General features: G+C 41.9%; 1 protein-coding gene across 1 annotated transcript in view; it reads left to right on the top strand.

Annotated features, from left to right (window-relative positions):
• The window catches only part of LOC139366100 (netrin receptor UNC5A-like), a 508,756-nt gene extending 483,605 nt beyond the window's left edge, over positions 1-25,151 (top strand). Inside the window, exons 13-16 of the mRNA XM_071103198.1 lie at positions 2,894-3,043; positions 10,569-10,733; positions 13,367-13,551; positions 24,986-25,151. Of these exons, the coding sequence (XP_070959299.1) occupies positions 2,894-3,043; positions 10,569-10,733; positions 13,367-13,551; positions 24,986-25,151 (666 nt within the window). The remainder of the gene's footprint in view (positions 1-2,893; positions 3,044-10,568; positions 10,734-13,366; positions 13,552-24,985) is intronic.
• Positions 25,152-25,366: the final 215 nt, after the last annotated feature.

Genomic DNA, 25,366 nt, shown 5'->3' with positions numbered 1-25,366 from the left:
TGTCCTGATGGTGTTGGTCTGATAGTGTTGGCCTGATGGTGTTGGTCTGATGGTGTTGGTCTGATGGTGTTGTTCTGATGGTGTTGGTCTGATGGTGTTGTCCTGATGGTGTTGGTCTGATAGTGTTGGTCTGATGGTGTTGGTCTGACGGTGTTGTCCTGATGGTGTTGGTCTGATGGTGTTGGTCTGGTGGTGTTGGTCTAATAGTGTTGTTCTGATGGTGTTGGTCCGATAGTGTTGGTCTGATGGTGTTGGTCTGGTGGTGTTGGTCCGATAGTGTTGGTCTAATGGTGTTGGTCTGGTGGTGTTGGTCCGATAGTGTTGGTCTGATGGTGTTGGTCTGATGGTGTTGGTCCGATGGTGTCTGATGGTGTTGGTCTGATAGTGTTGGTCTGATGGTGTTGGTCTGATGGTGTTGGTGTGATGGTGTCTGATGGTGTTGGTCTGATAGTGTTGGTCTAATGGTGTTGGTCTGATGGTGTTGGTCTGATGGTGTTGTTCTGATGGTGTTGTCCTGATGGTGTTGGTCTGATAGTGTAGGTCTGATGGTGTTGGTCTGATGGTTGTTGTTGAATATCATTTTAACATGGTGTAAATTCATTGTATCATGTCCCTTTGCCTGTCAGAGCCATGATGAGAACGGCCGTGTCTGATTAGTCCTCGCTGTACTGCACTCTGACTCAGAGGGACAATCTATTTGCATACTCCTCGTGTCCTCTCTCATCACCTCCTTCTCAAAACCCGTTGGTCCCTCCTCTCTGACCTTCTCCTCCAATTGGTTTAGAAAAAAGAGGCGAGGAGAGAGGGTTCATGAGGAGTACGCAATTGAGATTCTCCCACTGACTCCAAGTAGTCTTCCATCAGCCTACAAAGGTTGAATATCCGGTAGCTTCACAGGCTGTCAATGAGTAGTTCACAGGCTGTTAATGCGTAGCTCCACAAGTAGATAGTGAGAAATAATCACTAGGCCAAATATTACATGATTTAAATCTGTGAAATCATGTTTCCTTCCCAAGCTGTTTACATTTAACACAATTCTGCATTTTTTTTTCCATCTATTTACCCAACATTGTTAAAAGGTTTTCATTATTTTACAGTCCACCCATATGCGAACACACCGTGGCTGCTTCCAAGGCCATCTTTCTATCAAATATGTTTACTGAGACAAGTTAACTTCAACATGTTTGTGATGACAGAACTTCAAACAACAGCGCCACGAAAAAAATAACCAAGTCAACGTTGGAGGGAAAAGTGGAACGGTCAATCAGTTTGCTTTGAGACTACACTTCTGTTATTCCTCTTACTTTTCATGGTTATTCTGTTTCTTCACGATTTGTTGGTGAAATGTGTAACCTACTCACTGTGGTTGTTGTTGTTGTTGTTGTTGTTGTTGTTTAAAAGGCCACTATTAAACAGAATCACAAAAAAAAAAAAAAAAAAAGATTTTCTCTCATCCTAAAAAGGCAAGATTCTCAAGGTAGGCTACCGGTTGAATGATTTATTTTTTTGTTCAAAATGCATGGTTTAAAAAAAAAAATATATATATATATATATATATATATATTACGTACGCAGTGGTGTTATTTGTTTCTATTGATTAAAATTTGATCTACACACTAACTCAATATGCAGGCTGTATATGATACATTTGCAGAAACTGAAAATGGTGTATGAAGTCGCCTTTATGAAAGAAAAGGTTTGAAGATGTTTTGCTCTCGTCTAAACTGTTCTAATATGATTAGAGACGACATGGTATTCTTTCTATTGCAGAGTCGGAGGGGGGGGAGGGGGGGGGGCTGCAATGTATTGCATTTCAACCAAAGATTCAACTACAAAGACAAGGGAGCTTTTCTAAAGCCTCATAAAAAAAGGGCAGTGATTGGTAGATGGGTAACAATAGCAATGATGTATTAAAACCACCCAGTCGTCTGAACTGAGCTGCAGGAGAGGAAGGAAACTGCTTAGTGATTGGTGATTTTAAAACAGTTTTTTTAATGGCTGTGAAGAATACAAACATACAGACTAAAGCTATTCTCTCTCTGTCTCTCTCTCTGTCTCTCTCTCTCTGTCTCTTTCTCTCTGTCTTGCTCTCTCTGTCTCTCTCTCTCTCTCTCTCTCTCTCTGTCTCTCTCTCTCTGTCTCTCTCTCTGTCTCTCTCTGTCTCTCTCTATGTGTCTCTCTCTATGTGTCTCTCTCTCTGTGTCTCTCTCTCTGGCTCTCTCTCTCTGGCTCTCTCTCTGTCTCTGTCTCTCTGTCTCTCTCTCTCTGTCTCTCTCTCTGTCTCTCTCTCTGTGTGTCTCTCTCTGTGTCTCTCTCTCTCTGTCTCTCTCTGTGTCTCTCTCTCTGGCTCTCTCTCTCTGGCTCTCTCTCTGTCTCTGTCTCTCTGTCTCTGTCTCTCTCTCTGTCTCTCTCTCTGTCTCTCTCTCTGTGTGTCTCTCTCTGTGTGTCTCTCTCTGTGTCTCTCTCTCTGTCTCTCTCTGTCTCTCTCTCTGTCTCTCTCTCTATCTGTCTCTCTCTCTCTCTCTTTCTCTCTCTCTCTGTCTCTCTCTGTCTCTCTCTCTCTCTCTCTCTCTCTCTGTCTCTCTCTCTCTCTCTGTCTCTGTCTCTCTCTCTCTCTCTCTGTCTGATCTTGCTCTCTCTGTCTCTCTCTCTCTCTCTCTCTGTCTTCTCTCTCTCGCTCTCTTGCTCTCTCTCTCGCTTTCTCTCTCGCTCTCTCTCTCTCGCTTTCTCTCTCGCTCTCTCTCTCGCTCTCTCTCTCTCTCGCTCTCTCTCTCTCGCTCTTTCTCTCTCGCTCTCTCACTTTCTCTCTCTCTCTCTCTCTCTCTCCGTCTCTCTCCCTCTCGCTCTCGCTCTCTCTCTGTCTCTCTCTCTCAATCTCTTTCTCTCTCTCTAGGAGGTGATGCAGATGGAGAGACAGCTAGGTGGTCGTCTGATTGATGAGCCCCACGTCCTACTGTTTAAAGACAGCTACCACAACCTGCGCCTCTCCATCCACGACATGCCCCAGGCACACTGGAGAAGCAAACTACTGGCTGGGTACCAGGTGAGTTAGGGTCAAGTGTTAGGAGTCAGGGGTCAGGGTTACGAACCATCCACGACATGCCCCAGGCACACTGGAGAAGCAAACTACTGGCTGGGTACCAGGTGAGTTAGGGTCAAGTGTTAGGAGTCAGGGGTCAGGGTTACGAACCATCCACGACATGCCCCAGGCACACTGGAGAAGCAAACTACTGGCTGGGTACCAGGTGAGTTAGAGTCAAGTGTTAGGAGTCAGGGGTCAGGGTTACGAACCATCCACGACATGCCCCAGGCACACTGGAGAAGCAAACTACTGGCTGGGTACCAGGTGAGTTAGGGTCAAGTGTTAGGAGTCAGGGGTCAGGGTTACGAACCATCCACGACATGCCCCAGGCACACTGGAGAAGCAAACTACTGGCTGGGTACCAGGTGAGTTAGGGTCAAGTGTTAGGAGTCAGGGGTCAGGGTTACGAACCATCCACGACATGCCCCAGGCACACTGGAGAAGCAAACTACTGGCTGGGTACCAGGTGAGTTAGGGTCAAGTGTTAGGAGTCAGGGGTCAGGGTTACGAACCATCCACGACATGCCCCAGGCACACTGGAGAAGCAAACTACTGGCTGGGTACCAGGTGAGTTAGGGTCAAGTGTTAGGAGTCAGGGGTCAGGGTTACGAACCATCCACGACATGCCCCAGGCACACTGGAGAAGCAAACTACTGGCTGGGTACCAGGTGAGTTCAAAATATCTTTTCATTTTCAATGTGTTGTTTAACAGGGTACGGCGCCCCAAGAGCAAAGGATGGTTTAGTGCTTTGCTCAAGGGTACATCGACGATGTGTTTTACAGCTCATTGCCTGTTTGCAGTGATAACTGAGTGAAAGTGACGGGGGACCCTAAAATCGATGGGGGACCCTAACCCACTTTGCAAACTAAAACATTTATGTTATTCCTGAAATTCTACCCATTTTTCCATAGGCTGGAGAGAAATGTTTGCAGTAAAATTAGTGAGAGTGACTAACAAAATCAATGTGGGGCCCTCCCGGTCGGTATTTCTACCAAGTTTACTACAAACGTAGATAGTTGGCTAGACTAATTCCCCAATCTAGAACATGTTAGATGACGTGACTAATTCCCCAATCTAGAACATGTTAGATGACGTGACTAATTCCCCAATCTAGAACATGTTAGATGACGTGACTAATTCCCCAATCTAGAACATGTTAGATGACGTGACTAATTCCCCAATCTAGAACATATTAGATGACGTGACTAATTCCCCAATCTAGAACATGTTAGATGACGTGACTAATTCCCCAATCTAGAACATGTTAGATGACGTGACTAATTCCCCAATCTAGAACATGTTAGATGACGTGACTAATTCCCCAATCTAGAACATGTTAGATGACGTGACTAATTCCCCAATCTAGAACATGTTAGATGACGTGACTAATTCCCCAATCTAGAACATGTTAGATGACGTGACTAATTCCCCAATCTAGAACATGTTAGATGACGTGACTAATTCCCCAATCTAGAACATGTTAGATGACGTGACTAATTCCCCAATCTAGAACATGTTAGATGACTAATTGAACGGCTGTCAGTGATTGGCATATAGCAAGAGAAAACTGCTGATGCTCAGACATCTATAAATCCCTATGGCCCCTGCTGATGCTCAGACATCTATAAATCCCTATGGCCCCTGCTGATGCTCAGACATCTCTAAATCCCTATGGCCCCTGCTGATGCTCAGACATGTTTCTAAATGACCCATGTTCTGTCGACAGTAAATTGAGACTCTGACTGAGTTCCTAAAAAATTAAATTAAATGTAAAAAATGGTATTGTTTAGTTTTGTGGGGGGGGGGGAGGGATTGTCCGCCTGTTGCCCATCCCTGCCCTCTATAGATCCCTATGACCCCTGGTCATCCCTGTCCTCTATGTCCCCCTATGACCCCTGGTCATCCCTGTCCTCTATAGATCCCTATGACCCCTGGTCATCCCTGTCCTCTATAGATCCCTATGACCCCTGGTCATCCCTGTCCTCTATAGATCCCTATGACCCCTGGTCATCCCTGTCCTCTATATCCCTATGACCCCTGGTCATCCCTGGTCATCCCTGGTCATCCCTGTCCTCTATAGATCCCTATGACCCCTGGTCATCCCTGTCCTCTATGTCCCCCTATGATCCCTGGTCATCCCTGTCCTCTATAGTTCCCTATGACCCCTGGTCATCCCTGTCCTCTATGTCCCCCTATGACCCCTGGGATGACCAGAGGTCATAAGGAACTATAGATGGCAGGGATGACCAGGGGTCATAGGGGGACATAGAGGGCAGGGATGACCAGAGGTCATAGGGATGTCTCTTAAATGTTGCTGATATAACGATGGTCATTTCACTGTCCTTTTAGGAGATGTTCAGATTTTCTGAGATTTTTAATTGAATGTTGTCGGGTTTATCTTCCGTTGATCATTTGAAATATTTCTAGGATAGAGGGAGTTGGAGAGAGTTGGGGACTGCATGACTTCTGCCTAAAAACCATTGTGGCCTTGCTTCAGGCTTAGTGGATCAGTATGCCGTGCCTTCAGAGAGGGGGGACTGTGTGTGTGTCATCCTCCACAGCTCCTGTCTGATTGATTCTACTAGGAGCCTCTCTCAAAGGGAGCTCAGATCAAATATAGAAGAGTGTATTAATACACCTGGAACTACCTTCACATCCTGACTCCTGGAACCTCTCAACCTCTCCTCCTGTCTTCTACTCCCTCCCTCCCTCCCTCCCTCCCTCCCTCCCTCCCTCCCTCCCTCCACCTCTCAACCTCTCCTCCTCTCTCTCTCTCTCTCCTCCTCCTACATCCCTCCCTCCCTTCATCTCTCCTTTACCTCAATCTCCCTCCCTCCCTCCCTCCCTCCCTCCCTCCCAAACCTCCCTCCCTCCCTTCATCTCTCCTTTACCTCAACCTCTCATCCTCTCTGTCCTCCTCTCTCCCTCCCTGTCTCCACCTCCCTCCCTCGCTCTACCTCTCATTTACCTCCGCCTCTCCTCTCCTTCACACCTGCTTGGCCTACTGCAGCCGGAGAAGGAAAGAGAGGAGGGTAAGCAGAAAGAAAAAGGGAGCAATGACCCAAGAGAGAGGAAATATATATATATATATGGTAGAGGTAGTAGAGGTAGATATATATACATATATATATATATATATATATATATATATATAGAGAGAGAGAGAGAGAGAGAGAGAGAGAGAGGTAATGGAGGTAGAGGTAGTAGAAGTAGTAGAGGTAGACGTAGAGGTAGTAGGTGTAGAGGTAGTAGAGGTAGTAGAGGCAGAGAGACAGAGAGGTAGTAGAGGTAGTAGAGGTAGAGAGACATAGAGGTAGTAGAGGTAGAGAGACAGAGAGGTAGTATAGGTAGTAGAGGTAAAGAGACATAGTGGTAGTAGAGGTAGAGAGACAAAGAGGTAGTATAGGTAGTAGAGGTAGAGGTAGTAGAGGTAGTAGAGGTAGAGAGACAGAGAGGTAGTAGAGGTAGAGAGACAGATAGGTAGTAGAGGTAGTAGAGGTAGAGAGACAGAGAGGTAGTAGAGGTAGTAGAGGTAGAGGTAGTAGAGGTAGTAAAGGTAGAGAGACAGAGAGGTAGTAGAGGTAGTAAAGGTAGTAGAGGTAGTAAAGGTAGTAGAGGTAGAGACAGAGAGGTAGTAGAGGTAGAGAAATAGAGAGGTAGTAGAGGTAGAGAGGTAGTAGAGGTAGAGACAGAGGTAGTAGAGGTAGAGAGGTAGTAGATGTAGAGAGACAGAGAGGTATTAGAGGTAGTAGAGGTAGAGAGACAGAGAGGTAGTAGAGGTAGTAGAGGTAGAGAGACAGAGGGGGAGGGAGGTAGGGACTAGGAGAAGGGAGAAGGGTTTGTGATGTTCCAGGAGTCAGGATGTGAATGTAGTTCCAGGGGTCGGGATGTGAAGGTAGTTCCAGGGGTCGGGATGTGAAGGTAGTTCCAGGATTCAGGATGTGAAGAGAGACAGACAGACAGACAGACAGACAGACAGACAGACAGACAGACAGACAGACAGACAGACAGACAGACAGACAGACAGACAGACAGACAGACAGACAGACAGACAGACAGAGAGAGAGAGAGAGAGAGAGAGAGAGAGAGAGAGAGAGAGAGAGAGAGAGAGAGAGAGAGAGAGAGAGAGAGAGAGAGAGAGAGCCTGGTGCGATTTGGGACAAGCCTCAGTCTCTTCTCAGCAGCACTGTCACCGCCTGGGTCACAGTGCCCCTGTCTGGCCACATGTGTGTACTACAGCTGCTCTGCCCTCTGAAATGACTGTTTATGGTTAGGTACTAGTTAGTATTTAGTATAAATGAATAGTTAGGTACTAGTTACTATATATGAATAGTTAGATACTAGTTAGTATATATATATGAATAGTTAGATACTAGTTAGTATATATGAATAGTTAGATACTAGTTACTATATATGAATGGTTAGATACTAGTTAGTATATATATGAATTGTTAGGTACTAGTTAGTATATATGAATATTTAGATACTATTAGTATATATGAATAGTTAGATACTAATTAGTATATATGAATAGTCAAAAACTAGTTAGTATATATGAATAGTTGCATACTAGTTACTATATATGAATAGTTAGATACTAGTTAATATATATGAATAGTTAGGTGCTAGTTAGTATATATGGATGGTTAGATACTAGTTAGTATATATGAATAGTTAGATACTAGTTAGTATATATGAATGGTTAGATACTAGTTAGTATATACGAATAGTTAGATACTAGTTAGTATATACGAATAGTTAGAAACTAGTTAGTATATATGAATAGTTAGATACTAGTTAGTATATATGAATGGTTAGATACTAGTTAGTATATATATGAATAGTTAGGTATTAGTTACTATATATGAATAGTTAGATACTAGTTAGTATATACCGTATGCTTGGTTAAAACCTCTCCAGGGTCCCACCTGGCCAACATCCGGTGAAATTGCAGAGCGTGAAATTCAAAGATACTAAATTCAAATATTTATAATTCTAGAAAATATAAACATCAAAATAAAGCTTAATCCAGCCGCTGTGTCAGATTTAAAAAAGGCTTTATGGCGAAAGCAAACCATGTGATTATCTGAGGACGGCGCTCCGCATACAAACACATGACAATCATATTTCAACCAGGCAGGTAAGCCACAAATGTCAGAAATAGCGATATAATTCATGCATTGCCTTTGAAGATCTTCTTCTGTTGGCACTACAAAAAGTCCCAGAAACATCACAAATGGTCCTTTTGTTCGATAATGTCCTTCTTTATTTGTATGGCGCGTTTGATTCAGAAATACACCGGTTTCAACTCACCCAGCATGCCTACAAAGTATCTAATAAGTAACCTGTAAACTTGGTCCAAACATTTCAAACAACGTTCCTAATCCTACCTCAGGTACCCTGAAACTTAAATAAATCGATAACACTTATGACGGAATAAACTGTTTCTAATACCGGATAAAAACAACGTGAAGCGCGCTCCAGTTCACACATTCCAATGCAGTAGAGTCCACCTGGAGTGACACTTCCGTACTTCTTCATTTCTCAAAAGAAAAACATCAACCAATTTCTATAGACTGTTGACATCTAGTGGAAGCCATAGGAACTGCAACCAGGTTCCTAATAATAAGGGAGTCCCATAGAAACCTATTGGAAAATCCTATGACCTCAATTGGTTTTCCCCCTGGATGGTTTGTCCTCGGGGTTTTCGCCTGCCATATCAGTTCTGTTATATTCACAGACAATATTTTAACAGTTTTAGAAACTTTAGAGTGTTGTCTATCCAAATCCAATTATATGCATATCCTGGCTTCTGGGCCTGAGGAACAGGCAGTTTACTTTGGGGATGCTTTTCATCAGATGTCAAATTACTGCCCCCTACCCCAGAGAGGTTATTAAGGCCAACACGTTACCCAAAACAAACTTTGGAGGTGGAGTCACTTACAGTTGACCGGGGAAGCTCTAGCAGGGCAGAAATTTTACTAACTGACTTGTTGGAAAGGTGGCATCATATGACGCTGCCACGTTGAAAGTCACTGAACTCAGTAAGGCCATTCTACTGCCAATGTTTGTCTATGGAGATTGCATAGCTGTAGCTGTGTGCTCGGTTTTATACACCTGTCAATTTGAAAGGGTGTCCATGTACTTTTTGCATACAGTATATACCTCTGCCTTAACTCAGTGCTTCTCTGAGACATGAATATGGAGCAACGGGGAGAGAAAGTTTAAGTCATGAATAAATTTGATCAAACATTCAGTTGGTTCCTGACTGGTTTATAAAGAGAGGAACTGGAGCTTCGGTATCACAAAGTTCTGCTATTAAAACCTAGTCACTTTAAAAAAATATTTGGTGGGGGAAAAAGTTATGGTAGTTTCAATGTATTCATAATCCATTGAGAATGGAGACCTGGTTCTCTCTCAGAACTATCCTACTCAATGACCGTATCGACTCATTTAAAATGAGGATCTTTGGACACGTGGCTTTCTCCAATAATATAAGTCAACTAAGATAGTGATAATCTACTTCTTATACCCAGATAATCACATCTGAAACCTTGCTTTATATTGGGTTTATATTGTGGTGTGTTCTAGAGAGTAATGTCGCAGTTGTAAATGAGAACTTGTTCTCAACTAGCTTACCTGGTTAAATAAAGGTAATCTGGTCTACCTGGTTAAATAAAGGTAATCTGGTCTACCTGGTTAAATAAAGGTGATCTGGTCTACCTGGTTAAATAAAGTTGAAATAAAACATTTTAAAATGATATTCTGATCTTGTCCTCTAGGAGATCCCGTTCTACCACATCTGAAACCTTTTATGGTGGTCCATGTTGTGTTCTTGTCCTCTAGGAGATCCCGTTCTACCACATCTGAAACCTTTTATAGTGGTCCATGTTGTGTTCTTGTCCTCTAGGAGATCCCATTCTACCACATCTGAAACCTTTTATAGTGGTCCATGTTGTGTTCTTGTCCTCTAGGAGATCCCATTCTACCACATCTGAAACCTTTTATAGTGGTCCATGTTGTGTTCTTGTCCTCTAGGAGATCCCATTCTACCACATCTGAAACCTTTTATAGTGGTCCATGTTGTGTTCTTGTCCTCTAGGAGATCCCGTTCTACCACATCTGAAACCTTTTATAGTGGTCCATGTTGTGTTCTTGTCCTCTAGGAGATCCCCTTATACCACATCTGAAACCTTTTATAGTGGTCCATGTTGTGTTCTTGTCCTCTAGGAGATCCCTTCTACCACATCTGAAACCTTTTATAGTGGTCCATGTTGTGATCTTGTCCTCTAGGAGATCCCATTCTACCACATCTGAAACCTTTTATAGTGGTCCATGTTGTGTTCTTGTCCTCTAGGAGATCCCATTCTACCACATCTGAAACCTTTTATAGTGGTCCATGTTGTGATCTTGTCCTCTAGGAGATCCCATTCTACCACATCTGAAACCTTTTATAGTGGTCCATGTTGTGATCTTGTCCTCTAGGAGATCCCATTCTACCACATCTGGAACGGTTCCCAGCGGTTCCTCCACTGTACCTTCACCCTGGAGCGGCTCAACCTCAGTACCTGTGAGCTCACCTGTCAGCTGTGTGTCTGGCAGGTAGAGGGGGAGGGACAGAGCTTCAGCCTCGACTTCAACATCGCCAAGGTAACACTCAGGTCTCATACAATGCATTCAGAAAATATTCAGACCCATTTACTTTTTCCACATTTTTGTTACGTTACAGACCTTATTCTAAAATGCAATAAATTGTTTTCTTCCCTCATCAATCTACACACAATACCCCATAATGGCAAAGCAAAAACAGGTTTTTATGAATTTTAACAAATTATTAGGAATATATTTTTTTTTAATCACATTTACATAAGTATTCAGACCCAGGTGCTTTTCAGCAAACTCCAAGTGGGCTTTCATGTGCCTTTTATTGAGAAGTGGCTTACATCTGGCCTCTCTATCATAAAGGCCTGATTGGTGGAGTGCTATACAGATGGTTGTCCTTCTGGAAGGTTCTCCCATCTCCACAGAGGAACTCTGGAGTTCTGTCAGAGTGGCCATCGGGTTATTGGTCACCTCCTTGCGAAGGCTCTTCTCCCCCGATTGCTCAAAGGTTTGGTCGGGCGTTCAGCTCTAGGTAGAGTTTTGTGATTCCAAACTTCTTCCATTCAAAATTGATGGAGGCCATTGTGTTCTTGAGGACCTTAAATGCTACAGCCACTTTTTGGTACCCTTCCCCAGATCTGTGCCTCGACACAATCCTGTCTCTGAACTCTACGGACAATTCCTTCAACCTTATGGCTTGATTTTTGCTCTGATCCTCAACACTGGGACCCCACAAGGGTGCGTTCTCAGCCCTCCCCTGTACTCCCTGTTCACCCATGACTGCGTGGCCATGCACGCCTCCAACTCAATCATTAAGTTTGCAGACGACACTACAGTGGTAGGCTTGATTACCAACAATGACAAGACAGCCTACAGGGAGGAGGTGAGGGCCCTCGGAGTGTGGTGTCAGGAAAATAACCTCACACTCAACGTCAACAAAACTAAGGAGATGATCGTGGACTTCAGGAAACAGTAGAGGGAGCACCCCCCTATCCACATCGACGGGACAGCAGTGGAGAAGGTGTAAAGTTTTAAGATCCTCAGCGTGCACATCACGGACAAACTGAAATGGTCCACCCACACAGACAGCGTGGTGAAGAAGGCCTCTTCAACCTCAGAAGGCTGAAGAAATGTGGCTTGTCTCCCAAAACACTCACAAACTTGTACAGATGCACAATTGAGAGCATCCTGCCGGGCTGTATCACCGCCTGGTACGGCAACTGCACCGCTCACAACCGCAAGGCTCTCCAGGGGGTAGTGCGGTCTGCACAACGCATCACCGGGGCAAACTACCTGCCCTCCAGGACACCTACACCACCCGATTTCACAGGAAGGCAAAAAAGATCATCAAAGACAACAACCACCGGAGCCACTGCTTGTTCACCCCGCTATCATCCAGAAGGAGAGGTCAGTACAGGTGCATCAAAGCAGAGACTGAAAAACAGCTTCTATCTCAAGGCCATCAGAATGTTAAACAGCCACCACTAACATAGAGAGGCTGCTGCCAACATACTGACTCAAATCTCTGGCCATCAGACTGTTAAACAGCCACCACTAACATAGAGAGGCTGCTGCCAACATACAGACTCAAATCTCAAAGCCATCAGACTGTTAAACAGCCACCACTAACATAGAGAGGCTGCTGCCAACACACTGACTCAAATCTCTGGCCATCAGACTGTTAAACAGCCACCACTAACATAGAGAGGCTGCTGCCAACATACAGACTCAAATCTCAAGGCCATCAGACTGTTAAACAGCCACCACTAACATAGAGAGGCTGCTGCCAACATACTGACTCAAATCTCAAGGCCACTTTAATACATGGACTTAATAAAGGTATCACTAGTCGCTTTAAATAACTCCTCTTTAATAATGTTTACATACCCTACATTACTCATCTCATATGTATATACTGTTTTATACCATCTACTGCATCTTGCCGCACAGCCATCGCTCATCCATATATTCATATGTACATATTCTCATTCCCCCTTTTAGATTTGAGTGTATAAGGTAGTTGTTGTGAAATTGTTAGATTACTTGTTAGATATTACTGCACTGTAGGAACTAGAAGCACAAGCATTTTGCTACACGCTCAATAACATCTGCTAACCACGTGTATGTGACAAATAAAATTTGATTTGATTTGATCTGAGGTCAATTTTGAGTCTCATATCAAAGGGTCTGAATTTTTATTTTTGTTTTTTTATATATACATTTGCAAAAATGTCTAAAAACCTGTTTCTATTTGTCATTTATGGGGTATTGAGTGTAGATTGATAAGGGGGAAAAATGTATTTAATCCATTTTAGAATAAGGCTGTAACGTAACAAAATGTGGAAAAAGCCACGGGGTCTGAATACTTTCCCAATGCACTGTACAATGTATGTCACACTATGCCTCTCCAAGATAGGTGTTGATAAGATACCCAAAGAGATGGACTCTTTTCTGGCTTTTAACAATATGCATCCATATATCTTTAGTATGTGTGCGGCTCAAACTCTCTATACTCTAATCCTGTTTTTATTTGGTTCATATGACCTAAGAAGACAGCAGTCTCCTGGACTATATAGTTCATGGCTCGTAGCTAAACAGGACGTGTTCGGCTGGAACTTTCTCTTTGTGTTTATCTCTAAATGTTCCTATATAACCCTTTCTATATTCCTCTGGCCCTATAGGACAGTCGACCCCTGGACCCGGAGTTCCTGCTGATGGACAATAACCCTAGCGGCTCAGCTCTAGCAGGACCCAGTGCTTTCCAGATCCCCTATCTCATCAGGCAGAAGATCTGCAGCAGCCTGGATACACCTTGTCCCAACGGGGCCGATTGGAGACTGTTGGCCCAGAGACTCAAACTGGACAGGTAACAAACCCTAACCCTAACCTTGTCCCAACGGGGCTGATTGGAGACTGTTGGCCCAGAGACTCAAACTGGACAGGTAACTAACCCTAACCCTAACCTTGTCCCAACGGGGCTGATTGGAGACTGTTGGCCCAGAGACTCAAACTGGACAGGTAACAAACCCTAACCCTAACCTTGTCCCAACGGGGCTGATTGGAGACTGTTGGCCCAGAGACTCAAACTGGACAGGTAACAAACCCTAACCCTAACCTTGTCCCAACGGGGCTGATTGGAGACTGTTGGCCCAGAGACTCAAACTGGACAGGTAACGAACCCTAACCCTAACCTTGTCCCAACGGGGCCGATTGGAGACTGTTGGCCCAGAGACTCAAACTGGACAGGTAACTAACCCTAACCCTAACCTTGTCCCAACGGGGCCGATTGGAGACTGTTGGCCCAGAGACTCAAACTGGACAGGTAACTAACCCTAACCACCGACCCTAAACTAGAGACTCAAACTGGACAGGTAACTAACCCTAACCACCGACCCTAAACTAGAGACTCAAACTGGACAATTAACTAACCCTAACCACCGACCCTAAACTAGAGACTCAAACTGGACAATTAACTAACCCTAACCTTTTGGAGAGTAAACAAGGCCCTATGTACAGTGCATTGGGAATGTATTCAGACCCATTAACTTTTTCCACATTTTGTTACGTTACAGACTTATTCTAAAATGGATTACATTGTTTGTTTTTTCCCTCATCAATCTAAAGACATTATCCCATAATGGCATCACAATACCCCATAATGGCATCACAATACCCCATAATGACATCACAATACCCCATAATGACATCACATAATGACATCACATTACCCCATAATGACATCACATAATGGCATCACATTACCCCATAATGACATAATGACATCACAATACCCCATAATGGCATCCCAATACCCCATAATGGCATCACAATACCCCATAATGACATCCCAATACCCCATAATGGCATCACAATACCCCATAATGACATCACAATACCCCATAATGACATCCCAATACCCCATAATGGCATCACAATACCCCATAATGACATCACAATACCCCATAATGACATCCCAATACCCCATAATGACATCACAATACCCCATAATGACATCACAATACCCCATAATGACATCACCATACCCCATAATGACATCCCAATACCTCATAATGACATCACAATACCCCATAATGACATCACAATACCCCATAATGACACCACCATACCCCATAATGACATCCCAATACCCCATAATGGCATCACAATACCCCATAATGACATCACAATACCCCATAATGACATCACCATACCCCATAATGACATCCCAATACCCCATAATGACATCACAATACCCCATAATGACATCACAATACCCCATGATGACATCACCATACCCCATAATGACATCCCAATACCCCATAATGGCATCACAATACCCCATAATGACATCACAATACCCCATAATGACATCCCAATACCCCATAATGGCATCACAATACCCCATAATGACATCACAATACCCCATAATGACATCCCAATACCCCATAATGACATCACAATACCCCATAATGACATCACAATACCCCATAATGACATCACAATACCCCATAATGACATCACCATACCCCATAATGACATCCCAATACCCCATAATGACAATCACAATACCCCATAATGACATCCCAATACCCCATAATGACATCACAATACCCCATAATGACATCACAATACCCCATAATGACATCACAATACCCCATAATGACATCACCATACCCCATAATGACATCACCATACCCCATAATGACATCACAATACCCCATAATGACATCACAATACCCCATAATGACATCACAATACCCCATAATGACATCACAATACCCCATCATGACAAAGCAAAAACAGTTTTTGTTTTTTATTTTTGCATATGTATTACCAATAAAAAAATGAAATATCACATTTACATAAGTATTCAGACCCTTTACTCAGTGCTTTGTTGAACCACCTTTGGCAGCGATTACAGCCTTGAGTCTTCTTGGGTATGGTGCTACAAGCTTGGCACACCTGTATTTGGGGAGTTTCTCACATTCTTCTCTGCAGATCCTCTCAAGCTCTGTCAGGTTCGATAGCTGCACAGCTATTTTCAGGTCACTCCAAAAGATGTTTGATTGGATTCAAGTCCGGGCTCTGGCTGGGCCACTAAAGGACATTCAGAGACCTGTCCTGAAGCCACTACTACGTTGTCTTGGCTGTGTGCTTAGGGTCGTTGTCCTGTTGGAAGGTAAACCTTCACCCCAGTCTGAGGTCCAGAGCGCTCTGGAGCAGGTTTTCATCAAGGATCTCTCTGTACTTTGCTCCGTTCATCTTTCCCATTAGTGGAGTGCTGCAGAGATGGTTGTCCTTCTGGAAGGCTCTCCCATCTCCACAGAGGAACTCTAGAGCTCTGTCAGAGTGACCATTGGGTTCTCGGTCACCGCCCTGACCAAGGCCCTTCTCCCCCGATTGCTCAGTGTGGCCTGGCAGCCAGCTCTAGGAAGAGTCTTGGTGGTTCCAAACTTCTTCCATCTAAGAATGATGGAGGCCACTGTGTTCTTGGGGATCTTCAATGCTGCAGAAACGTTTTGATTCCCTTCCCCAGATCTGTGCCTCGACACAATCCTGTCTCGGAACTCTACGGACAATTCCTTCAACCTCATGGCTTGGTTTTTGCTCTGACATGCACTGTCAACTATGGGACCTTATATAGACAGGTGTGTGCCTTTCCAAATCATGTCCAATCAATTGAATTTTAGTTGTAGAAACATCTCAAGGATGATCAATGGAAACATTTTGCACCTAAACTCCATTTCGAGTCTCATAGCAAAGGGTCTTATATCTAAAATCTTGTTTTTGCTTTGTCATTGTGGGGTATTGTGTGTAGATTGATAAGGGGAAACAAGTATTTAATCAATTGTAGAATAAGGCTGTGACACAACAAAATGTGGAAAAAGTCAAGGGGTCTGAATACTTTCCGAATGCACTGTATCGGGCTAAAATATTGGTTTGGGCCTAGGTATAGAAATGTAATATTGGTTTGGGACTGGGCCTAGGTATAGAAATTCTATATTGGTTTGGGACTGGGCCTAGGTATAGAGATTCTATTTTGGTTTGGGACTGGGCCTAGGGATAGAGATTCTATATTGGTTTGGGACTGGGCCTAGGGATAAAGATTCTATATTGGTTTGGGACTGGGCCTAGGGATAGAGATTCTATATTGGTTTGGGACTGAGACTAGGTATAGAGATTCTATATTGGTTTTGGACTGTGCCTAGGGATAGAGATTCTATATTGGTTTTGGACTGTGCCTAGGGATAGAGATTCTATATTGGTTTGGGACTGGGCCTAGGTATAGGGATTCTATATTGGTTTGGGACAGAGCCGATGCCTCTCCCATTTAACAAGACTCAGCACAGCTAATTTGGGCCAGTAAATGTACCATTTAAATTAGGCTTATTTTAAACAGGAAAGAATCAGAGAGAAAACCCCTGATCAATTACCTTCCAATGTAACTTCCTCCTGGCAATGAAGTCTATTAGCTACATTTGTCTCATCAGCAGGATTTACCTTAATTAATTACACATTGGATTGGTGCAGTACAGGTCCAATTATCCCTGATTGGCTCAGTACAGGTCCAATTAGCCCTGATTGGCTCAAACTAATCCATTCCCATTTATTTCCCTTAGAGAAACATCTCTTCTGTTGGGTTCAGGGGAAATCTGGGATCAGAATGTCCATGTTCTGACTTTTTAAACGAATGACAGACCGCTTCGATAGAAGGGGTTTTAATCCATCTAACGTGGATGGATCCTACTGATGTAGCCCTGCAGCTAATCTAGTCACGTGCGTGTGCGTGAGTATGTCTCTGTGTGTGTGTGTGCGCACGTGCGTGTGTGTGCGTGCGCGTGCATGTGTGTGCGTGTGAATATAACCAGGCAGAGGTAAATGTGACCAATGGATAAAACACCAATTGTCAGTATTTGATTGTATCTCCCACTATACAGAACAGTGTGATGTGAAAGGCTGTTTCTCCCTGCTATACAGAACAGTGTGATGTGAAAGGCTGTTTCTCCCTGCTATACAGAACAGTGTGGTATGAAAGGCTGTATCTCCCTGCTATACAGAACAGTGTGGTATGAAAGGCTGTTTCTCCCTGCTATACAGAACAATGTGGTATGAAAGGCTGTATCTCCCTGCTATACAGAACAGTGTGGTATGAAAGGCTGTATCTCCCTGCTATACAGAACAGTGTGGTATGAAAGGCTGTTTCTGCCTGCTATACAGAACAGTGTGGTATGAAAGGCTGTATCTCCCTGCTATACAGAACAGTGTGGTATGAAAGGCTGTTTCTCCCTGCTATACAGAACAGTGTGGTATGAAAGGCTGTTTCTCCCTGCTATACAGAACAGTGTGGTATGAAAGGCTGTATCTCCCTGCTATACAGAACAGTGTGGTGTGAAAGGCTGTTTCTCCCTGCTATACAGAACAGTGTGGTGTGAAAGGCTGTATCTCTCTGCTATACAGAACAGTGTGGTATGAAAGGCTGTATCTCCCTGCTATACAGAACAGTGTGGTATGAAAGGCTGTTTCTCCCTGCTATACAGAACAGTGTGGTATGAAAGGCTGTTTCTCCTTGCTATACAGAACAGTGTGGTATGAAAGGCTGTATCTCCCTGCTATACAGAACAGTGTGGTGTGAAAGGCTGTTTCTCCCTGCTATAGAGAACAGTGTGGTGTGAAAGGCTGTATCTCCCTGCTATACAGAACAGTGTGGTATGAAAGGCTGTTTCTGCAGTACACCAGCTACTGTAAGCTGATATTTCACCCTGTAATGTGAAAAACACATTCTAATCTCCACACAGTCCTTTTTGTATAATGACAATTGAACTTTATTGGTTCACTGGTACAGTTTACTACCATCACTGTCTCAGCTGTGGCCCAGTTAGCTGTGGCCCTGTCAGCTGTGGCCCTGTTAGCTGTGGCCCTGTTAGTTGTGGCCCTGTTAGCTGTGGCCCTGTTAGCTGTGGCCCTGTTAGTTGTGGCCCTGTTAGCTGTGGCCCTGTTAGCTGTGGCCCTGTTAGCTGTGGCCCTGTTAGTTGTGGCCCTGTTAGTTGTGGCCCTGTTAGTTGTGGCCCTGTTAGCTGTGGCCCTGTTAGTTGTGGCCCTGTTAGCTGTGGCCCTGTTAGCTGTGGCCCTGCTAGCTGTGGCCCTGTTAGCTGTGGCCCTGTTAGTTGTGGTCCTGTTAGTTGTGGCCCTGTTAGTTGTGGCCCTGTTAGCAGAGGCAGCCTTTCACACACTGGCCCGGTTAGTCTGTAGGCTGGAAGGTGATGTGTTGCTGTAGAATACAATACACTACATTCTCTCACCTGCCTGACTGTCTGTCTGTATGATGTCCACACACACCACACACCACACACACCACACACACTGAATATAAGCCTGTAAAATAGTCTGAACGCTTTGTCATTCCTTGAATCCATTTAAGTGATTTTCACTGCAGTAGGTTAACAGGAGAGAGTGAAGAATTACAACGGTCTAGCTAGCTGTGCTCTCTATCCAACCGTTCTGAAGGTGAAGCTGAAGGACATACATGCTTGCTGCTCTTCCTCTACCCTCAACCTCTCCTCACACCCCGACCCCCGACCCCGACCTTGACCTCGACCCCCCCCCCCCCCCCCCCCCCCCCATCTTGAAGTGGTACACAACAACCCTTAAATCCATAGACAGTAGAGGATCAGAGAAAGGCCATCAGCTGGATTTACCTGAATTAATTACACATTGGATTGGAACAAGCCACTCCAGATACCTCTGTCATCCTCCCCATCACATACACTACTGAGCTGAAGGTCCTGTGTCCCAAACCGCACCCTATTCAATCCCTATACAGTGCACCACTTCTGGCCGGGGTCCATAGGAAGTTCCATAGGGCTCTTATCAAAAAAAAAGTTTGGGATGCAGCCAACATGTGAGGAAGGGACAGTGGGGTCACTGCATTTAGGCCTATTGATTGGTTTCGGGGTTTGATCCGAAAGGTCAAGGCCTGGAAGCAGAAAAGGTCATTTCCTACTTAAATGTCAACTTCCTTTAGGGGATTAAGGGATAAAGTTTCTATGTGTGATTTATGTTGGATTAATGGCCATTTTTATTATCAAATGCAAAACGGAGATCCTAACTGCTGAAAGGATAACACATCCAAAATGAATGGGTTGATGTATATTGTTGGCTTACAGTATAGTGTAATATAGTATAGTGTAATATGGTGCAATATAGTATACTGTGGTATGTCATAGTATAGTGTATTGTAGTATAGTGCAACGTACTATATTTTAGTGTAATGTTGTGTAGTATAGTGTAGTATAAATGTTGTAGTGCAGTGTAGTATATTGCAGTGTAATATAGTATAGTGTGGTATGGCCTAGTGTAGTAGAATATGTTGTAGTGTAGAATATTGTAGTGTAATATAGTATAGTGTAATACCACGCAGTATAGTATTGTGCGGTATGACCCAGTGTAGTATAGTATAGTGTGGTGCCGTGTAGTATAGTATGGTATGGCCTAGTGTAGTATAGTATATTGTAGTGTGGTGTAGTGTAGTATATTGTAGTGTAATGTAGTAATCATGTAGTGTAATGTGTAATATAGTGCAATATAGTATAGTATAGTGTGGTATGGTACAGTGTAGTATAGTGTATTGTAGTGTAGTGTAGTGTGTTGTAGTAGAGTGTACAGTGCAGTGTAGTATATTGCAGTGTAATATAGTATAGTGTGGTATGGCCTAGTGTAGTAGAATATGTTGTAGTGTAGAATATTGTAGTGTAATATAGTATAGTGTGGTATGGCCTAGTGTAGTAGAATATGTTGTAGTGTAGAATATTGCAGTGTAATATAGTATAGTGTGGTATGGCCTAGTGTAGTAGAATATGTTGTAGTGTAGAATATTGTAGTGTAATATAGTATAGTGTAATACCATGCAGTATAGTATTGTGCGGTATGACCCAGTGTAGTATAGTATAGTGTGGTGCCGTGTAGTATAGTATAGTATGGTATGGCCTAGTGTAGTATAGTATATTGTAGTGTGGTGTAGTGTAGTATATTGTAGTGTGGTGTAGTGTAGTATATTGTAGTGTAATGTAGTAATCATGTAGTGTAATGTGTAATATAATGCAATATAGTATAGTATAGTGTGGTATGGTACAGTGTAGTATAGTGTAGTGTAGTGTAGTGTGTTGTAGTAGAGTGTACTATAGTATAGTGCAGGACAGTGTAGTATCGTGTGGTAGGGTGTAGTATAGCATAGTGTAATATAGTGTAGTTAGGTACCGTGTGGTATGGCACAGTGTAGTGTAGTATATTGTAGTATAGTGTAATATAGTGCAACATGGTTTGTGCAGTACCGTGTAGTATAGTGCAGTATAGTGTAATATAGTATGGTGTAATATAGTATAGTGTTATATAGTATAGTGTAATATGGTATAGTATGGTATAGAATGGTGCAGTGTAGTATGGTGTAATATAGTATAGTGTAATACAGTATAGTGTAATATGGTATAGTATGGTATAGAATGGTGTAGTGTAGTATGGTGTAATATGGTATAGTATGGTATAGAATGGTGTAGTGTAGTATGGTGTAATATAGTATAGTGTTATATAGTATAGTGTAATATGGTATAGTGTAATATGGTATAGTATGGTATAGAATGGTGTAGTGTGGTATAGTGTAATATGGTATAGTATAGTGTAGTCTGGCATAGTATAGTATAATATAGCATAGTGTATGTAGTATAGTGTATGGTGTGGTATAGTACAGTGGCGTACAGCATCGTATAGTATAGAAGTGGAGCATAGTGTGGTGTAGCATGGCGTAGTATGGTATAGTTTAGTATAATGTAGTATAGTATAGAAGTGGAGCATAGTGTGGTGTAGCATGGTACAGTGTAGTATAATGAAGTATAGTATATTATAGTATAGTGCAGAGTAGTGTAGTGTAGTATAGTATATATTGGCGTAGTATGGTATATAGCTGTGTTGTATAGTGCGGTATAGTATAGTATAATATCATATAGTATGATTCAATATAAAATAGTATAGTGCTGTATAGTATAGTTTAGTATAATATAGTGTAGTATGGTATAGTATAATATAGTATAGTATAGTGTAGTATAGTATGATGTGGTATAGTATAGTGTGGTGTGGTGTAATATAGTATAGTGTAATATGGTATAGTGTAATATGGTATAGTGTAATATGGTATAGTGTAATATAGTATGGTATAGAATGGTGTAGTGTAGTATGGTGTAATATAGTATAGTGTAATATAGTATAGTATGGTATAGAATGGTGCAGTGTAGTATGGTGTAATATAATATAGTGTAATATAGTATAGTGTAATATAGTATAGTGTAATATAGGACAGCGTAATATAGTATAGTGTAATATAGTATAGCGTAATACAGTATAGTGTAGTATAGTGTAGTGAGGTGTAATATAGTATAGTGTAATATAGTATAGCGTAGTATCGTATAGTGTGGTGAGGTGTAGTATAGTGTAATATAGTATAGCATGGTATAGAATGGTGCAGTGTAGTATGGTGTGATATAGTATAGTGTTATATAGTATATTGTAGTATGGTATAGACTGTTGTAGTGTGGTATTGTGTAATATGGTATAGTATAGTGTAGTCTGGCATAGTGTAGTATAATATAGTGTAGTATAGTGTAGTATAGTATAACATCACATAGTATGATATAATATAATATACTATAGTGTTCTATAGTATAGTATAATATGGGATAGTATAGTGTAGTATTCTATAGTGTAGTATAGTATGATATGGTATAGTATAGTGTTGTATACTACAGTGTAGTATAGTATGGTGTGGTATAGTATAGTGTGGTGTAGTATATTATAGTATAATATAATATAGTACGGTGTAGTATTGTACATGGTGGTATAGTGTAGTGTAGTATCGTATACTAGAATATAGTGTTGTGTAGTATAATACAGCGTAATATAGTATAGTGTAAAATAGTATAGTGTAGTATGGTGTGGTATAGTATAGCGTGGTGTAATATAGTATAGTATGGTATAGAATGGTCTAGTGTATTATGGTGTTATATAGTATAGCGTAATATAGTATAGTGTAATATAGTGTAATATAGTATAGCGTAATATAGTATAGTATAGTGTAATATAGTATAGCGTAATATAGTATAGTGTAGTATAGTGTAGTGAGGTGTAATATAGTATAGCGTAATATAGTATAGTATGGTATAGAATGGTCTAGTGTATTATGGTGTAATATAGTATTGCGTAATATAGTATAGTGTAATATAGTATAGTGTAATATAGTATAGTGTAGTGAGGTGTAATATAGTATGGTGTAGTATAGTATGGTATAGAATGGTGCAGTGTAGTATAGTGTAATATAGTATAGTGTAATATAGTATAGTGTAATATAGTATAGTGTAATATAGTATAGTGTGGTATAGAATGTTGCAGTGTAGTATAGTGTAATATAGTATAGTGTACTATAGTATAGCGTAATATAGTATAGTGTGGTATAGTGTAGTGAGGTGTAATATAGTATAGTGTACGTATGGCGTAATATAGTATAGTGTAGTATAGTGTAGTGAGGTGTAATATAGTATGGTGTAATATAGTATAGTATGGTATAGAATGGTGCAGTGTAGTATGGTGTAATATAGTATATTGTAATATAGTATAGTGTAATATAGTATAGTGTAATATGGTATAGTATAGTGTAGTCTGGTATAGTATAATATAGCATAGTGTAGTATAGTGTAGTATAGTATAACATCATATAGTATGATATAATATAATATAGTACAGTGTTGTATAGTATAGTATAGTATAATATGGTATATTATAGTGTAGTATACTATAGTGTAGTATAGTATGGTGTGGCATAGTATAGTGTAGTGTAGTATATTATAGTATGCTATAATATAGTATGGTGTAGTATAGTACATGGTGGTATAGTATGGTGTAGTATCGTATACTAAAATATAGTATTGTATAGTGTAGTATAATATTGTATAGTGTGGTATAGTATAATATGGTATAGTATAGTATAATATGGTATAGTGTAGTATTGTATGGTGTGGCATAGTATAGTGTGGTGTAGTATAATATAATATAGTATGGTGTAGTATACTACATGGTGGTATAGTATGGTGTAGTGTAGTATCGTATACTAGAATATAGTGTTGTATAGTGTAGTATAGTATAATATAGTATCGTGTGGTATAGTATGGTGTGGTGTAGTATAGTGTGGTGTGGTATGGCATAGTATGTAGTATAGTATTTAGTAAATATATTGTATGGTGTTGTATGGTATAGTGTGGCATAGTATGGTATTGTATAATGTGGTATAGTATATAGTATAGTGTGGTATAGTATAGCACAGTGTGGTATAGTGTGGTATAGTATATTATATATTATCGTATAATGTGGTATAGTATATAGTATAGTGTGGTATAGTATAGCATAGTGTGGTATAGTATATATTATCATATAGTATATAGTATAATGTGGTATAGTATATAGTATAGTGTGGTATAGTATAGCATAGTATAGTATATATTACCGTATAGTATATAGTATAGTGTGGTATAGTATAGTATTGTATAATGTGGTATAGTATATAGTATAGTGTGGTATAGTATAGCATAGTGTGGTATAGTATATATTATCATATAGCATAATGTGATATAGTATAGTGTGGTATAGTATAGCATAGTATAGTATATATTACCGTATAGTATATAGTATAGTGTGGTATAGTATAGTATTGTATAATGTAGTATAGTATAGTATATAGTATAGTGTGGTATAGTATAGCATAGTGTATAGCAGGGCTGCAGAGGAGCACAGATTATGTCAGTAGCACATCACTAAGGACTTTACAGTGCAGTATTGGGGGAAGGAAATGTCAACAAGGACTCACTAAGGACTTTACAGTGCAGTATTGGGGGAAGGAAACGTCAACAAGGGACAATAAACAACCCATAATGAATTGAATAATGAATCTCTCCCCCCTCTCTCTCCCTTTTTCCTCACTCCTCTCCCTCTTCTCACCTCTCCTCCTCCTCCTCTCCTCTCCCTCTCCACTCCTCCAATCCCTCTCCTTCTCCTCTCTCTCCTCCTCCTCTCCGTTTCCTCTCCCTCCCCTCCTCCCCTCTCTTCTCTCTCCATTTCCTCTCCCTCCTCTCCCTCTCCTCCTCTCCCTCCTCTCCTCTCCCTCTCTCCTCCTTTCCCTCCTCTCCTATCCCTCTCCTCTCTCTCCTCCTCCTCCCCTCTCCTCTCCCCTCATCCGTTCCCTCTCCCTCCTCTCCCCTCTTCTCCAGGCACATGAGTTTCTTTGCGTCCAAGGCGAGTCCCACCAGTGTGATTCTGGATCTGTGGGAGGCCCAACACTTCCACAGTGGAAACCTGAACCAGCTGGCCACCGTCATGGCCGACATCGGCAAACAGGAAGCTATGATTTTCCTGGTCTCAGACGGAGAGTGCTAGCCTTAGCTCTGCCCCACACTGTCCCAACACTGCACCCTATTCCCTAGATAGTGCACCAATGTAGGGGACTACCTAGGTAATAGAGTGCTATTTGAGATCGGCCACCTAAAAAAGGAGAGGACTGGAACAGGGTAGAATATACAGACACATGAGAGGAGAGGAGAACACTCCCCCTCTCTCGCCCCTCCTTTACAAGAGAGAAGAGAAGAACGGAA

The sequence above is a fragment of the Oncorhynchus clarkii genome, chromosome 14 (assembly GCF_045791955.1).
Source record: "Oncorhynchus clarkii lewisi isolate Uvic-CL-2024 chromosome 14, UVic_Ocla_1.0, whole genome shotgun sequence".
Classification (NCBI taxonomy): Eukaryota; Metazoa; Chordata; class Actinopteri; order Salmoniformes; family Salmonidae; genus Oncorhynchus; species Oncorhynchus clarkii.
This window is presented reverse-complemented; position numbering and strand designations above follow the sequence as displayed.